The 16,982-nt window shown below is 49.8% G+C and overlaps 2 protein-coding genes across 2 annotated transcripts; both read right to left on the bottom strand.

Annotated features, from left to right (window-relative positions):
• Positions 1 to 1,521: 1,521 nt before the first annotated feature.
• LOC112900634 lies at positions 1,522 to 11,663 on the bottom strand. The gene is made up of 5 exons (XM_025969474.1): positions 11,607 to 11,663; positions 4,314 to 4,338; positions 2,286 to 2,959; positions 1,747 to 2,191; positions 1,522 to 1,716 (listed from the first exon to the last, which is right to left on the bottom strand). The coding sequence occupies exons 1-4, from the start codon at positions 11,661 to 11,663 to the stop codon at positions 1,805 to 1,807; spliced, it is 1,143 nt and encodes a 380-aa protein (XP_025825259.1). The 3' UTR covers positions 1,522 to 1,716; positions 1,747 to 1,804.
• A 4,556-nt stretch (positions 11,664 to 16,219) lies between these two features.
• LOC112900633 lies at positions 16,220 to 16,540 on the bottom strand. Its single transcript, XM_025969473.1, has one exon. The coding sequence runs from the start codon at positions 16,538 to 16,540 to the stop codon at positions 16,220 to 16,222; it is 321 nt and encodes a 106-aa protein (XP_025825258.1).
• Between the last annotated feature and the right edge of the window lie 442 nt (positions 16,541 to 16,982).

Raw genomic sequence — 16,982 nt, 5'->3', positions numbered from 1 at the left:
CTTGGGTCGGGTTTAGATTTTAATCCAATCTAATTATCCAAATTAACTACTTGAATTATTCGATTGGATACTGGATATGTGATGGATATTGCCCGTATTATATCCAAACCCGACATCCAACAAAAATATCTGATTCCGCATCAAATATTCGAAAAAATATTTGGAAATCTGAATAAGTATTCATCCTTAGTTGAACAGCTGGAAAATATCGCACTATTTACACTACTCGACAGATTGGTTTAGCTACTGAATTTCAGTTCCGAAGGGGACATGCACACGACAGGTTGCGTGTGCTGCGTGCTCGTCTCAACAGACCACGTCCACACGAATCTCTGTGCTCTGCTCCTCTTATCAACGAGGTGACCGTAGGCCACAGGTGGCCGCCCATCGACGGGGTTGTGGTAGTGTGGTCGTGGGACGGGAGGGAGCTTCCAATTTCACTCTGTTTTCTTTAGGAGCGGGGCATTTTCGTTTTGTTTTATCATGTGGATTTGGAGTTCGAATTTTCTGCAACAATTTGAGAGGTTTGTGCTGTGATTGGGTTGCTTGTTTCCAGTGTTGCCCCTTTTCTCTTCAATTTCTCCTTTGTAGTCTGAAATCTTGATTCGGTGCATGTTTTCTAAGAACTCGTAGCTCTGCTGTGAAGGCTCTGTTCCAAACGTGCTACAGTGCATAAAACGATAGGAACTCGATTAATTCCTTTGTTTTTCTACGTTTCTCCAGTGAACCAAACAGGGCATTAAGGGCGAAATCAAGGGGACGTCATGTCTCCTGTAGCTGACGTAGTCGTCCTATAATTAACAAGCTACAGTTCAGTATCAGATGTCCCTGCATGATGCAGACGCAAGGTTCAGTAACAACCAGGGTAGAACAGAGCCAGAGATTACAAAAAATCGGAATTCGGAATATTCAGTTGAGTTCAATCTAGCAACACGTAAGTGTACTTCTCACTTGGCAAATCTGTAATTTGGTCGTCCGGCAAGCAAGACAGAGGTTCAGGTATAGAGAAGCAGATTGTTTCTTGCTTTGAATTTTCTGAACGATGATGAGACTGAAGAACATTGGCTCTTGTATGTCAGGGGCACCGGAGATGGATTTTCATGGTCATATATAGCAGGAAACATGTCAAAGACCTTGAAGGGAAACGAAAGTAGATATGCAAATGGATGGAAAATCAGCAGAACATGTGAATAAGCAGAATGGCCGGACAAATTAAGCGCCATGTGGCGTCCCTTTATTTAAGTCTGAACTTGGCATCTCATGTCAGACGACCTAGCATAACAACAAAAGGCCATGCATGCATCTTCGCTGCTCGAACTTCGAGGCCCTTTGTTTGGCTTCAGATTAAGCCATCACTCTCGGTCCATTGATAAGGGGCATAAATAAAAATCTGATCCAGAGCTCCCGCCCTCCTGATGATGCCGTGGGACAGCATCCTTGTTTATTTGGTCCTAGCTCACCTCGATTTGTCTCAGCATGCACGACAGCTCAACCAGCAAATACAGTAATTTTCAACAAACATATCATAAGCCTGCATACTTCAGCTTTAATAATATCTATTGTCGTTTGTCAAAACATCTTCTTTTCAGAAATTGTTTTAAACATCAACAAGGCAACAAACACTACTAGCTAGCTTACCACCACTGAGGATTTCCAAATAATAAACATCTTTTTTACATCAAACCAGAGCACTACCGTAGAGAAGAAAGGAGAAAAAAAACACCAACAACTCCCTACTCTATCCCTCGGCTACTCCAGGAGGCAGCGCAGCTCCGACCTCCGAGCCTCCGCGGCGGCGCGGCGCCTACATGACGGCGCAGGCGTTGGGGTTCTCGTCGCTGAAGGCGCCGGTGTACCTGGCCTCGGTGGACGACGCCCGGGCGAGCGGCGCGGCGTTGGGGTCGGCGACGACGTTGCGCACGTACCCGGGCGGCGCCTTCTTGTCGTAGGCGCCGGGGGCGTAGGGGTGCGCCACCACGTCGTACGGCACGTAGGGCCACGGCTCCACCCGCTTGCCCGTCCGGCGCGCCACCCGGCGAATCACCTTGCCGGCGTCGACGTAGCCCGCCACCGTCACCTTGTTCTGCCGCGGCGTCACCTCCACGGAGTTCACGCCCTCCATGCCCTCCAGCGCCTTGCGGATCTTGCGCTCGCACCCTTCGCAGTCGATCCGCACCTTCATCTCCACCGTCTGCACGGTTGGTTGGTCCGACAACAATCAACAACGTATTGAAAACAATAGATCCCAAGAGATTCATTGAATCGGTCGGCCGGTCGGTCGGTACCTGGAACTGCTTCCTCTTCTTGAGGTGCCGGCGAGTCCTCGGCAGGGTGCAGTACTGGGAGACGACGTCGACGATGCCCATCGCAGCTCCGGGATCAACAGCTGCCGATTGGAGAAAGAAAGAACGGAGACTTGACGACCCAAGAGGCCGGCGCAACGTAACAAGCTCTGCTCTGGATCTGGTTCTGTGCTCTAGGGGAGTGAGTGCAGAGTGAGAGGAGAGCTGGGAGCTGGAGGCACACCACCCACATCCATCTCTGATATAGGCAGCTTCTCCAGTGACTGCATCCACTGCGGCCATGACACGTGGACTTCCCTTTCTGTTTTTTTTAAGACGCTCTCCCGACTTCCCGAGGTGGGTGTGAACGGCGCCTGCTGCTGCGCAGGAGGATGGTGGGAGGAAATGGTCCCCCGAGGTGGGTGTGAACGGCGCCTGCTGCTGCAGGAGGATGATGGGAGGAAATGGTGGCTCTGGTGGGCGGTGGCGACGGTGGGCCCTACACGCCGTGTCGGGCAGGGCCACGTGGGTGCGGCCGACCTGCGGGGTGGCCACGTGGTGACTCGCCGGCGCGAGGTGACCCTCGCCGCCGCTGCCGTTGGGGGCGGCCAGGCTTCGGGGGAGCTGCGTCCGTCTGCCGACTGCCGACGACGAGGCAGCTGCCAAACCGGCCAAAAATAAATGGGGTCAGCAGACATGTTTCATTCACCATGGAGCTAACATTTGACTTAAAACAGTAACTGGCTGATTATCAGTGCATGGTTTGCAGAGAGTTTCCTTTTAAGTGTTCGTGTTCTACTTCTACTAGAGCACATGCCATCCTACCGTTTTGGTTGCAATAAGAATTACCATCTTCCCAGTAAAATGATATCGAGTAATTTAAATGCACGAGAATTATCATTTTCACGAGGAGGATGTGTGTAGGTGGGGTGTACATACGTTATAAACGGTACTTTCTCCGTTTTATATTGTAGATCATTTTGACAAATCTAAATATATATTTTATTATGCACCTATATATACATTACGCATCTATATACATATTATATCTAGATACGTAGCAAAAGTTATATATCTGTATAGCTAAAACGATCTATAATTTAGAACGAAGAGAGTAATAAATCTGCATCTCTAGTTCTCTACCGTATTAAAAAAAATACATTCTCAAAATCGTGTAGTTTCACCAAGAGGTTCCTGTCCTCAAACATATGCTCGAGGTGGAGTGAATCGATGAAGGTCGCACCAACAGTTTGGGAGCCGCGGTGCGGCCGGCTGGTAGAGTGACAGCATGATGACGACAGTATGATCCGTGGTTTTCGGATCGGAGCGGTTCGAGCGATCACAATTTCACCGCCGGTTTCGTGCAGGTAGCTGAGAACGAGACGATGGGCTCTGAATTTTCCGGTTCAGTAGGTGTGGCCGGCACGGCTCGGCTCGTGCTTATCCCATATAGAGCAGGCGTGGCTGAGAGTGACCAGGTGCCCGAACTCGGTGGTGTTGGCCTGACGCGTGCGCCAGCACCTTTGCCGTAGTTTGTTTTCTCTCAGCTTCTGTCACGTCCAACGATGGACGGTCACTGTGCTAGTTTGACTTGCGGCCTCCTCTTTTGCTAGAGCAGGGTATAACTGTTTTCTCTAAGCAGGGTAACTATTTTTTTACCCTGGGATGGGAAATCGTGATGCACGGTTATTGGGTCCGTGAGACCGAATATGAGAGCAGGATATTGAGTGCTGCCGCTTGTATACGTATTAATCTTAATTGTAAGTCCAGGAGACTCAATTATATATATATGATTCGCTCTCTAAAATATTGAAAAAATTCATTTTATATCCTCGAACTATTATAAAAATTCAATTATCAACCTTTATTACAACCATCAATTACAAAACGAAATATAAAGAATTACTCAAAACAAGTTCGGAGTAAATTTGTGACATGGAAAATATAACGACCAGACCGGATCATCCTTGTACCATCTAACAATGTCATCTTCCTCTTTGCTAGTGTTTCGTTTTGTGGATTATCTGGTACCTTTATTTCTTTTACTTTTTTTCTGCTCCTTTGTGGATTATCTGTTGCCTCTATTTTTTTTCTAGGGTATCCAATGCTCCAGGTCGCGCGTGCCAACTGGAGGCGGCACGTCGCTGAAGATCCATCTGATCTCATTTCTTCATGTTTCTTATACTTTTGTCTGTTTCTGGTCCATTATTGGCCCGTACGTACACAGTTTGATTGCAATTTGCCGAGGGAAGCGAACCATGTGTGACGCATGTGAAAAGATCGTGACACCCTAAAAGGGGTGAATTAGGTATTTAAAAGCTAAGTATATATAAAAATCTATACCAAAATCTATTTAGATGTGTACTAGGTTTTCTATATGTTGCTATCTCTACACACCCTAGGTTTCAATCCTACAAACTGCACATGGAAATTCTAGAAAAGGTAAACACGGATTGCAAGTGCAAAGTAAGTGTGGAAGTAAATATGGTAGAGAAAGCAAACTCCCGGCGTGGCGACACGGCGATTTTTTCCGAGGTATCGGAAAGCAACGCTTTCCACTAGTCTTCATTGTTGGAGCCCCTCTCAAGGGAATGCCCGTGCAAGGGCATAAACTCCCCAGTCGAGTAACTCCGTAGGATAGCCGACGGGCCTTCCCACGCGCAAGTGGGTCTCCGCCTAGCCGCTCCCGGATGCTCCCCACCGTGTTCACTAGGTAGAGCTTCGGCAAAACGCCGAAAGCCTCTCCTCCCTCTCGCAACTACCGGCGGCCACTCCACAAACACGGTTGGAGGGTCTCGCAAGACTTACAAGCCCTGATTTACTCTTAGTGTGCGCAAGAACCGATACAATGGAGGTGTGCAAACCTTGCCTAACTCTAGGCTAAAACCTAAAGCAATGCGTTAATAGGCCTAAACTAGCACTAATCAAGCCCTAAGACTTATGCTAATTACCTTAATCTTGTCTTGAGAATTTTGGTGGATTGAGCAATAAAAAGTATGTGGAACACAAGCCAATATCTTCCGTGAGATCAAGCAAACACCAAATAGCCGGGGCATAGTGTATATATAACCCAAACTAAAGGAACTGGCCGTTGCTATTCACAGCAGCAATTCTGCGTATCACCGACTAAATTGGTGAGCACAAGAGGGTCACCACCGAATTAATTGGTTGCCTCCACCTTAGCTAGCCGTTGATGACCGTTGCATTGCTGACTTCTAGGTCCCACTTGCAACCGACTAAATCGGTGAGGACCTTTTTGGCATGACCGAATGAAATGGTCAAACCAGAGCCGATCTTCTTCCTCGTAGCATCACCGACTAATTTGGTGCTCCCTTGATCAGCATGACCGAATGAATCGGTCAAATTAGAGCTGATCTACTTCCTTGCAGCATCACCGACTAATTCAGTGCTCCCTTGATCAGTCTGACCGAATGAATCGGTCAAACCAGAGTCGATCTACTTCCTTGCAGCATCACCAACTAATTCAGTGCTTCTTCTGTGCCTGACCGATTTAATCTATCATTTGTATCGGTCAGGAATCTGTGCTTGTTTTGCTTTGTTTCTTCGCAATCTTTTCATATTTGATCATTTGAATGACTTCCATTACAACCTTGGAACCTAACAAACACCTTCAAAGGTATGTCTTGACAAATCATTAGTCCCAATGGTTATATTGTTATTCAATCACCAAAATCACAAACAATGGCTTAAGGGCCATTTTCCTTACAACATGCATTGGCTTCCGTACAAACCAAAGATTCAAAGCAAAAAATGTATAAGTTTTCAAATCAAGTGTGTTAGATGTGATCTCCGAGTCCGTCAAGGACCGACTCCTCCGCCTCCCACGCGCTGATAGAAAATGAGGAAGAGCTGTTGTTAGTTCTCCTGTGGCAACACCGAATGAAAATGAGGATCCTGTCCTTAGGAGCCGATAGAAAATGTTGTCACACATGAGGGCTGCAACAGCCCCACATAAAAGATGCACCAATGAGTATCAACCAAGTTTGGGACTTAGAAGATATTCCTAAAGGAACCAAAATAGTAGACTGCAAATGGGTCTACAAAATAAAATATGACTCCAAAGGGAATGTGGAAAGATAGAAAGCGTGACTTGTGGCGAAAGTCTTCACAAAGAGAAGGAATAGATTATAATGAGATATTTTGTTGGTGTTTCAATCACCATCTAGTAATTTGCGCTGCGCTTCTTAGTGGCTCAATGGCTAACAATCGAAGATAAGGATTTAGACTGGTTCAGGCAACTGCCCTACGTCCAATATGGGGTGGCTCACTTCGCGTTCCTCACATTCGAATGCTGGTTGCTTACAACGGGGCGATTGCAAGCTGTGTGTGTGTGAGATGTGTCTCCTCGAGGCAAGGCCCGGCTCCGCCTTATATTCACTGTGGGCCGGGCTACATTGCGTGAGAGAGGGGGTGTGTATCCCTCTAGGGTCGGCTACCCTACACGTGTTCCTACCGGGGCCCGTTTCTGGTCGTACCATGCCGCCTGTCGAAATTGAGTCCTGTTCATCCTTTCCACGGCACCGCCCGTCACGTCCGTGGCCACGTCCGCCACCCTCCTTGTCGAGGGATGGCGTAGTCATCCTGGTGTTCCGCCCCCTAATGTGCTGGGGGAGGGCCTATCCCCGAGCCGGCAGGCTGCCGCCTCCCCTTCCCCACCGGGAGGTCGGGCGCCTAGGTTCTGGTGCGTGCTGGGCTCATGGTGGGGCCCGCTAGCGCGGCGGACCTACCTCCCCTACACGTGGAGGTGGAGGGTGACCTGGTACGATCCTTCGCATCGCGCTGATGGGAGGATGGCACGCCCGGCGCGCCTGCCGATCATGACATCATGATGGCCCATCAGACCCGGGGTCTCCAGTCTATAGGCGGCGCCCCTACCCTGGCTGTCGGGGGAGGGATACGTGCACGTCCTAGGATTTAATGCCCCGCCGCGCCTTCCCTCGGAAGTCTCTCGTCTGGGTTCCTGGCTGAGGCCGGCTCATCCCCCCGACCCACGCCGCGATGCGAGGGGTCGGGGGGGGGGGGCCCTCGCCTGGCCGCTCCTGGGTCGGGGCGCCTCTTCCTGTTGATGGGCCGGCCTCGAATGCACTCCGTGTTCCACTGGGCCGGGCTTGCTCGGTGTGGCTGGCTTAATCCCTGATTAGGCCCTTGAGGGCCGCACTTAGGGGTACCTGTTACCTGTAACCCCATTAGTAGCCCCCGAGCCCATGCGTGGCTTAGAGAGCCATGCAGGGGTTCCCTCGCCCGACTTGGGAGCGGTTCACTCGAGCCCGTCGCTCGTCCCTCCTTTGCTGGGACCCGCGTAGGGGGTTAGTAGCAGGCGGTTCACCCTGTACTTGATGCGATGCGATGAGAGGGGTTCTTCCTTGGTCAGACTCCTGTGGGTGTAGCCCCCGAGCCTCTGGGCAAATCAGAGATTCACGTAGAGCGTTAGCTGGCATGCCTGAGTCGGCTTCCTGCGATCGGCGCCTTGTCCGAAGCGTCTTTCGTCAAGTCCTATCATTGCTGATCGCGGTCAGAGGTATCCTCGCTGACGCCGAGATTCCTTTCGTGGATTCGGCTCCCTACGCCCGTCCTCGCCATCCTCCGCGGCCTGCTCCACTCGCTGCGTGGACTTACCTTGGCAAGCGTCCACCTGTCCAGGCCTGTCAGCATCATCTCGTCGAGCGGGACGCTGGTGGAGGTGACGCGGGCAGGTGAGCTCCTTTAACGCCAGGGCAGCTAGGCTCAGCTTTCACTCGCCCAGAGGGGCACTTTATTCTCGTTGTGGCTATAAATAGCAGGTTCACCCTCTGCTTGCTCGCTCATCCTTGCTAGCTTTGCCTCCTGATGAAGAGCGGTAGATTTAGGCCTCCTAGAGCTCGGGTTCGGTTCGCCTGAGCCGAGCCCAGTTCCTTTGTTGGTTGCTATTAGGGGATTGGATGTTAGCGGTGGAGCCTCTCGAAGGTCGGCCTGGAGCTCCAAACCCTCCTTGCGGCCGTCATCAGGCGGTTGCCCTGTTTCCGACGTCGGCACCCTTTTGCGACGCGGGCGGGCCCGTTATTCCTCCTGAAATCATTGGGGAAGGAGCGGTCCCTCTGGCCTCCCTTATTGGGAGGCACAAGTGGACTCTTCTCCTCCAACCCCGTATTTGTGGAGGAGCACCAACTCAGATTGGGGCCATAAGGGTCTGCCTGATGGAAACAACCGGCGGTGTTTGCTACTTCGAGCCTCGCTTTCTCATCCTCCCCGCTCCTGTTGTCGGGGCAGCTCTACTGTCAGGGGATGGGCTGTTATGCGGCCCTCCGTAGCGAATCATGTCCCTGCAAAAGCAGATCTATGATAATTCCCGGTGCTGCCTTCTCGGTAGCACCTAAGTTCTTTGTTTTTGTACACAGCCTTTGGCCGACTACCGTGTAATCCCTTTCCTTTATAATCGAATAAAGGTTTCATTGGGTCATGTTGACGGGCTTCGCACATGGCTTGTGGTTTGTTCGGGGAGCGGGGCCTCCGGACCCTCTCCGCTGCTTCTTCACGGAGGAGCCGTGCACCGTTTGCTATGTTTGCCGAACGGCGTGCTCATCGAGCGTCGTCGAGTGAACCAAGTGGGACTCGATTTCCTCCCCTTCGTGGGAGTTCGGCCGTGCCTCACTGGGAGAGACCCCATAAATCCTGACTGCCTGCCCTTCTGGTTCCCGACCCCCTTCGCAGGGGTTCGAGTGGCTTAGCGCCTCCCCTCATCGGGGTCACCCGAGGTGGGAGCGTAGTCTAGACTCGGTGCCAGGTGGCGGGGTCGGGCGGCTTCGCACTGTCCCGTTCCATGGCTGTTGGGCCCCCCGGCCTTCCTGCCTCTAGCTTAGGGTTTGTTTGCACGCTGGGGCAGCCACGTGCTCACCGTGGTGGGCCGGCCTGCGAACCCCGCGCTTTCACAGGCTCATTCGTGCCGTCGGCCTTGAACCGGACGGCCTGTCCCGTGGGCCTTTGAAGGCACGGCTTAGACATGTGGAATGAAATGGCCGGTTGATTTGACATGCTTTGGTCGACGTGCATAGTTATGGCGTCCGTCGGTCGCGCGCATGGCGTCCCCCCGAAGCATCACGTCATGGGGCCCACCACTCGTAGGGCGGTTCCTGTGCCCCGTCGGCTTCCGTGGGGGGGGGGTATAAATTGCCCCGCGCCCTCTTGGTCGCTGTTCTCTCCCCTTCTGCTTCCTGCTATTCGAGCGAGTATTAGGAGAAAGGAAGGTGGGGTGAGGGGGGAAGGAGTGCCTACCTTGCGCTTACCACTGCGGCCATCTTCGTCGTTTATTGCGCACCCGAATGTAGCGGCCATGTCGCTTTGGAGGAGCTCCATCATGTCGGGGGAGAAGATCCGAATCCTCAAGGAGAGGGGCCTCCTCCCCGGCGACTCCAGCTCACGCCCCGTGGCAAGCGAGATCTTCCTTGGATCGACCCCTTCCAGTGCTGACAGAGTTCTATCATCGCGGCTTTGGCACGCCGGCTCATGGGTTCCTTCGCTCGGTCCTGCGCGAGTTCGGCATCGGTCTCCACTTGCTTCATACGGACGGGCTGATTCAGCTCGCTGTCTTTTGTCTCCCTATGCGAGGGGTTCCTAGGCGTCGCCTTCAACCTCTCGCTCTTCCGCCGGCTGTTCGTGGCCGGGGGTCCGAGGGTGAAGCCCTGCGATGCAACGGTGGCGCCCGTCGGAGAGGTGACCCTAGAGGTTCGCCCGGAGATGGCCTAGGAGTACCCCCACTTTTCTCTGGCTGGGCTGGCCCCGGGCTGGGAGAGGGAGTGGTTCTAGGTTCGCAACGACGTCGACAGGCCCGTGCCCGAGTTCGCCATGCTACCGTATCGGTGTTTTACCAGCAAGCCTACCTAGGGATACCCTAAGATAGTAGACTTGTAGGCAGGGTGTCGCCGCTATCAGGAACTCGAAGGTGCAAGCAACACAAGATTTAGATAGGTTCGAACCGTGATGTGCGTAATACCCTATATCCTGTTGGGTTTTAGTAGTTTGTATTGCCTTGGATTGGTTATTGTGTAGAGGGGTCCCTGCCCGCCCTTATATACTCTGGGGGGACAGGGTTACATGGAAGTCCTAATCCGATACTAGTTTAAGAGTCCTACCCGAGCACTATTCGGGTAGTTTTCTTCTCTATCGACTAGTTCTACTCGCATGCGAGTAGTTACATCAGACATAAGGTATGGGACATGCCCCATCCCTTATTCTAGAATATTCTGTGCTATGTGCGCAGTCTCGTAGCCCCGTGTCTGACAAGCCCCCGAGCTCTTCGTAGCCATGTACTATAGGCATTTCGAGTACTTCTGAAGTAGTCTTCAACTTCTTTTGAAGAATCACGATGAGGGTCAAATTAGCCTTAATTTTCTTTCTTTATCTTCCAAATATTTTTAAAAAATAAGCCATTGATGACACGTGTTCCGCAGCCCCGAGCCTTGAATCCAAATCCCATAGATTTGAAAAAAGGATCCAAAAAGACCGTGGTATGCAGATGAAGAAATTATTAGAGATTAAAATTTATGGTAAAAATAGGTAAAATTGGTACAAAATTCAAAAAACCCTTTTTCAGGTTTAATATCCCTGAAAAAAATAATTAATCAAATATCTTTCCCAAAATTATCCTAAATTACCGCTCAAAAATAAATCAGAATCCCGAGAATAACTCTTCAACTTCCGCACAGTAAAAGGTGGGCCTCACACTGGTTGTTTAACCGCGCGGTGAGTTTGGGTTGATCTTACCCTTTCAGTCGCTCTTTCACTGGGGAAAACCTCCATCTCCCAACCACCGCCATTTCCTAGATCTAGATCTAGGTTTTCACCTTCTCAACCCTCTCTTTCTCCCTACTCAACCTGCCTCGCGCGCATCCCGCACCCTCTCCTCGAGCCCCCGAGCGCATGCGAGTTAAGCGTCTCGTGACATCGAGGACGGGAAACAAGAAAACCACCATTAGGGGGAGCAAGCAAAAGAAGGAGGATCAGGCGAAAAGCTCTTTGAGCGACTGGTCATATAGTAAGTGTTCGAGAAATGACCTCATTAATCTTGTTGTCGAGGGTCTTCTTCATGGTCAGGATGTAGTCCAATGGTGTCCTTCTTTCCGCCAACCTTATCCTCAAGAGAATGTAGATGAGATCATCATGTTCCAACATTTTGTCGAAAAGGGATTGGCCCTCCCTGCCTCTGATTTTCTCTATGGCCTTCTTTATGTTTATGGTCTTCAACTTCACCACTTGAATCCCAATTCTGTTGCCCATGTGGCCATCTTTGTTCATTTCTGTGAGGCTTTTCTTGGCATCGAACCCCACTACGACCTTTTCCGATATCTCTTCCGGGTCAAGCCTCAACCCAGCTACGATCATCTCCATGCGATCAGGGGTGAGGGTTCCAACTCAAGCAGAAAATGGATGAGAAGTACATTAAGTACAAGCTACCCACCAAGAACCCAGGATGGAGGGATTTATGGTTCTATATTGGGAACCATAAACCAGCCCTACGAGAAAGGACCGGAGGGAGTCCAGTTCCAAGAGCAGAGTGGAAACAGATAGTCTCCGCCGCTGACATGGTCCAAGTCAACGAGCTGCTCGACTTAATCCAAGCTTTGAAGCTCATGGGAGTAACTGGTGCATCTGTGATGTACTCATTCTTCGAGCGCCGGATTCAGCCATTGGAGAAAAGATGTCGATTTGGCTTTGACTATCTGGGAGCTGAAGATCCGTCATGCATGTGTGCAAAGGAGCCGCAGCCAAATGAAGTGCTGACACGAGTGAAGCGTGTGCTGCTGGATGTAGATGCTGTGCCCTACGTCCCGCAGCTCTTCTCCGCCAAGAATCAACCACAACCAGTAAGTACCCAACATGTTCGAGTACTTTTTGGTGCTATTCTGAACTTTATCTGATGTGTATTTTAACTGTGCAGGGACACACAACCATGTACAGGAGTTCACCTCCTCTTCCAAAAATTGTTTATCCTGGTCATCTGAAGCCGAGTGCGTACCAAAAGCACGGAGAGTACTGGTCCAATATCGATCTAGTGTCTGATGACCCAATCAGTGATTCTGATGATGATCTTACTCTGGCAGACCTCCAGAGGAAGTCAAACAAGGGTACCTCCTAGGAAGATCCAAACGTCCCTGGTGGTGAAGCCCTGCCAAGCCACCCCAAGGGGCCAAGGGTCGTCCAGAAGCGCAAAGCCACTATCACCTTAGTAGATGATGAAGAAGAATCCAGGTAAGAGTCCTTACACATACTTCGGGTACTTTTCTCGAGTTTTGGCCTTTTGGAGTTTAAACACCTTCCCTCTTCTCTTTTCTTACAAAGTCTTGCCACCTCTCCCAACCCAAAGTACTCGAAGCTGATGGTTGAGGAGCAAGCCATCGGGGATGATGCACAGTAGGAAAGGGCATGCCATCTGTTGCGGTGGACCCGTCGTTGAAGAGTGTCGATGCTACGCTAGTGCAGGAAGAGCCTGCAGCAAACACGCTAGGTGCTACCGCGGCGTCAGGTGCCACGCAGGGGCAATTAATGCCCTCTGCTGGCGATCTAGTGAAGATGGGTACTTTGGGCATTCTCACGAAGCCCAAAGTACTCAAAATAAAGAAACTCGGCATCAAGAAGTCCTCCTTGTAAGTACTCGAGTACTTTTATTTGCATGTTGTATACTTATCACTATGGTTGATATCTCTTACTCGAATATTGACTCATGTGTCTTGTAAGTAGGCCCTCCTCTGCTCTAGGCTTGGATGAGCCTGGCGCTGCCTTGGCTACTCCTTCCCCCAAGCTTGAGAAAGAGCCAGATGTTGCAGCGTTGGGAATCGAGCCAGAAGCTGCAGCCTCTGCCAAGCCATCTCACCCTGAAGAGATTACTGTTGATGCCGCGTCGGGAGAAGGAGAGAAAGCTCGCACGAAGAAACCAGCCCCCGAGCTGCTGACAAGTGAGCAAATTCTGCCACCCCTACCAGCGGGTACTTGTCTATCTGAAGAGAAGCTAATCAGTGCGGACGAGGTGACAGGCACCCCGCAGCAAAAAGATGAAGCTGCAGGTACTTCAACAGAAGGCATTCTTGTAACTCCTCCCAAATGGCAATATGCTATCCCGACTGATCTAATCGAACATCCCATGCTATCATCGGCCACTTTGAAGAAGTTCCAGAACACTTTCAAGGAGCTGTATAAGTTTTCAACGGTAATTCTTCTGAACTTGCTTGACATTTGACTCTTTCGACTTGTTTTTGAGCTCTCTAACTCTTCTCTGCTGGCATACAGACCTTGACTAGTCGATCCAGAATCAAATCTGATAAGCTTAGAGTAGTCGAAGATGGAGCTCGCCAATTGCAAGCCAAAGCTTTGCAAATCAAAGAGAAAATCTATAAAATTATTGATATCCGCAATGAGCTGAACACGCTGAAGCAAGAGCGGACTAGAGATGTGTGGCTTTTGAAGAAAGACATTGAAATTCTCAACAACCAGAACAAAGCTCAGAAAAAGGCCCATCACGGTAACTCCCTTTTGAGTACTTTATCCTTGTTAAATGTAGTCGAATAGTAGTCTTTGAAGTCGTACGAGTATTTCTTCTTGCTCTTTGCCCGCATAACTCAAAAACATGTTAAAGTATAAAGAAGAACTGCTGACTGACATGAAGAATTTGCTGTGCCGTCGTTCAGATGATGTCGAGCGCCTAGCAAAACAACTCAAGGATGCCGACAAGCAGCTTGTCGACTGCATGAAGTAGATCAAGTCGATGTCTGAGGAAAAAAATTGAGGCAAAAAGGACTTGAAGAGCTCCGAGCTGCTGCGCAAGTTATAGTTGACATGGTGGACCCTCTGGAAGAAGGAGTAGTCGACAACAGGTCTCTGCTGGATTGCTTCGTGAGACTCCGTAGAAGATTGCCAGCTATGTCTCCATGACCACCAGGACTTATGTAGCGCATGTACTCGGACTCGTCAAGTCGTTCTGGCCCAAGGCTCACGTGGAGGCATCGGCTGATGGTTTGGCCACGGACTGCTCTGAAGAGAAGTTCGCAGAGTACCTACAACAGGTGAAGCCAGTGGCCAAAAAAATTGTTGGAAACTTGGAACAAGATTAGAACACAAACTTATGTCATGAACAATCTGTCTAGTTGTATGTTTTGTAAATATAATTATTTACATTTCTGCCTTTGGATCCATCTGAATTACTCTCGTATAGAATAGTATTCATGATCATAGGCTTTTATTTTAAATCGATACGCTTTGGTTACACTACTCCAAGTGCATCGACTTTGGACGTAGTTGATAACTTATCATTCGATGCTCAGTTCCTCAGACGAATTTTTGAAACGAGTCATATAACGTCCGATCATGCGGTGCTCCAACTTGTTTGGAATTGTAGGTTCAAACCTCTTCAATTGTTTGGCATTGGCTGCTCATGGCGAGTACTTATAGCCTAACCGGTAGTATGGGCTTGGTGACCCCTTCAGAGGTTGCTTTCATAGCTACTATCTTCATGAGACAAGTAGGTAAAGCGTGTTCTGGAATAGGTTTTATACACAAGTAGTACTCGTGTTTTAGCCTCATGGACTAGTTGAAGTCATATAGGAAGTACTCGTGGCACTGCCCCCGAGCATCCTTTTTAGACTTTGCAGCAAATTTGTGGCTTGGAGCCTCCAAATTGTACAAGTTAGCTAATGAAAAGTAGTCATATTGGAATAACAACTATTTATTAATAATATGCTATCATGCAGCTGACAAATTGTGTGCAAATTGTACTAAGGATAGAACTTTCGCAGGTGCTTTATGTTCCAGGAGTTCGGTACCTCCTGACCATCAGGGTATTGTAGTCGATACGACCCTAGCCTTGTAACTTGTGTAACGATGAAAGGCTCTTCCCATCATGAGTTGAGCTTGTGGAGCCCTGTCTCATCTTGGATGCGACGGAGAACTACATCGCCCGATACTAAATGACCTCTCCTGGATGTTGCGATCATGATAGCGTCTAACTCCTTGGAGATAACGAGCAGACTAGACTAGACCATTGCACCTGGCTTCTTCGACTGAATCCAGCTCTAGCGGCCTTGCTTTATATGCCTCGCCTTCATCATACATCTTCACTCTTGGAGATTTGCACATGATGTCTGTAGGGAGGATTGCTTCTAACCCATAGACGAGAAAGAAAAGTGTATGCCTTGTGGCTTTGGACGGCTGAATCCAAAGCCCCCAGACAACATGCGGAAGCTCTATTATCCACTTGCCACCTTTTTTACTGTTCTCATCATAGAGTCTTTTCTTCAAGCCATCAAGAATCATGCCATTGGCCCTCTCAACTTGGCCGTTTGCTCTTGTATGTGTGACTGATACATACTTGACTTCTATGGCCGCATTTTCACAGAACTCTCAGAACTGATTTGCTGTGAAATTTGAGCCCAAGTCGGTGATCATAGTGTTAGGGAAGTCGAACCGATGCAAGATGTCGTAGAGGAAGTCGACTGCACTATCAAGCGTGAGCTTGGTGATTGGCTTGTACTCAATCTATTTTGTAAACTTGTCGATGGCCACCAACATATGTGTGAAACTCCCTAGCGCTGTTGTTAAAGGCCCTATCATATCCAGGCTCCAACATGCAAACGGTCAGGATGGTGGTGTGGTGATGAGATTATGAGCCGAGGCGTGTGACTGTTTGCCGAAGAACTGACAATTGGAGCATCTGCGAACCAAATCTTCAGCATCTGACACAGCCGTAGGCCAGCAGAAACCTGCTTTGTATGCCTTCCCGACTAAAGTCTTTGAAGCGGCATGATTGCCACAAGACCCATCGTGAATCTCACAAAGGATGCCATAACCATCTTCTCCTGTGACACACTTCATGAGGACGCCAGAACATGCGCGATGCTTGTATAACTTGTCGCCAACCAGAACGAACCCCTTGCTCCGCCGCATGATGCGAGCAACTACTGCACTCTTCTTGTCAACGCCTGCGGGTAGTCTTTGGTCTTTGGTGAAGTCGATATAGGTTTCCTCCAGTCTTCTCCAAGCATCATGACCTCCTGATCTAGCCCTTGCAGCTCTGGATCAGTGGTTACTTGTGCTGGAGACTTGATTGAAGGGTGCTTTAGCTCTTGAATGAATACACCTGCTGGAACTTGAGCACGAGTTGATCCCAGCTTGGATAGTACACCTACCCTAATGTTGTGGTCATGGATTACATGATGAATCTCCAGCCCTGAGAACTTGTTCTCCAGCTTCCGCACTTCCTGGACGTATGCGTCCATGGCTTCTTTGTTGCAATCCCATAGCTTGTTGACTTGTTGGACAACCAATAATGCCGAGGGACAAGTAGTCGCTTGATGCTGAGGGAGATCACCAGACGGAGCCCGTGTAATAATGCCTCGTACTAGGCTTCATTGTTGGACACCTTCCAAAGGATCTGAAGAACGTACTTGAGTTGCTCGCCCTTTGGAGATATGAAGAGCAATCCAGCACCATCGCCGTTGAGCTTGAGGGAACCGTCAAGGTACATCGTCCAATGCTTTGACTTGTAGACTGAAGTTGGAATCTGGTTTTCCCGCCATTCTGCCATGAAATCGACTAGTGCTTGCGACTTGATGGTGGTACGTGGCTTGAAATCGATGGAGAGAGCTTCCAGTTCCACTGCCCACTTGGAGATGCAACCGGTGGCATCCCGATTGTGGAGAATATCCGCCAATGGGAAGT

The sequence above is a fragment of the Panicum hallii genome, chromosome 7 (assembly GCF_002211085.1).
Source record: "Panicum hallii strain FIL2 chromosome 7, PHallii_v3.1, whole genome shotgun sequence".
Taxonomy (NCBI): domain Eukaryota; kingdom Viridiplantae; phylum Streptophyta; class Magnoliopsida; order Poales; family Poaceae; genus Panicum; species Panicum hallii.
This window is presented reverse-complemented; position numbering and strand designations above follow the sequence as displayed.

What these genes read in the sequence shown, in the direction of transcription:
- LOC112900634 (XM_025969474.1), bottom strand. Translation starts at nt 11,663, where the DNA reads ATGGAGATGATCGTAGCTGGGTTGAGGCTTGACCCGGAAGAGATATCG. An exon ending in AAGAGATATCGGAAAAGGTC is followed by an intron (nt 4,339 to 11,606) that starts GTAGTGGGGTTC and finishes TCCACAAAGGAG; the next exon opens with CAGAAAAAAAGTAAAAGAAA. An exon ending in AGAAGAGGAAGCAGTTCCAG is followed by an intron (nt 2,192 to 2,285) that starts GTACCGACCGAC and finishes CCAACCGTGCAG; the next exon opens with ACGGTGGAGATGAAGGTGCG.
- LOC112900633 (XM_025969473.1), bottom strand. Translation starts at nt 16,540, where the DNA reads ATGGACGCATACGTCCAGGAAGTGCGGAAGCTGGAGAACAAGTTCTCA.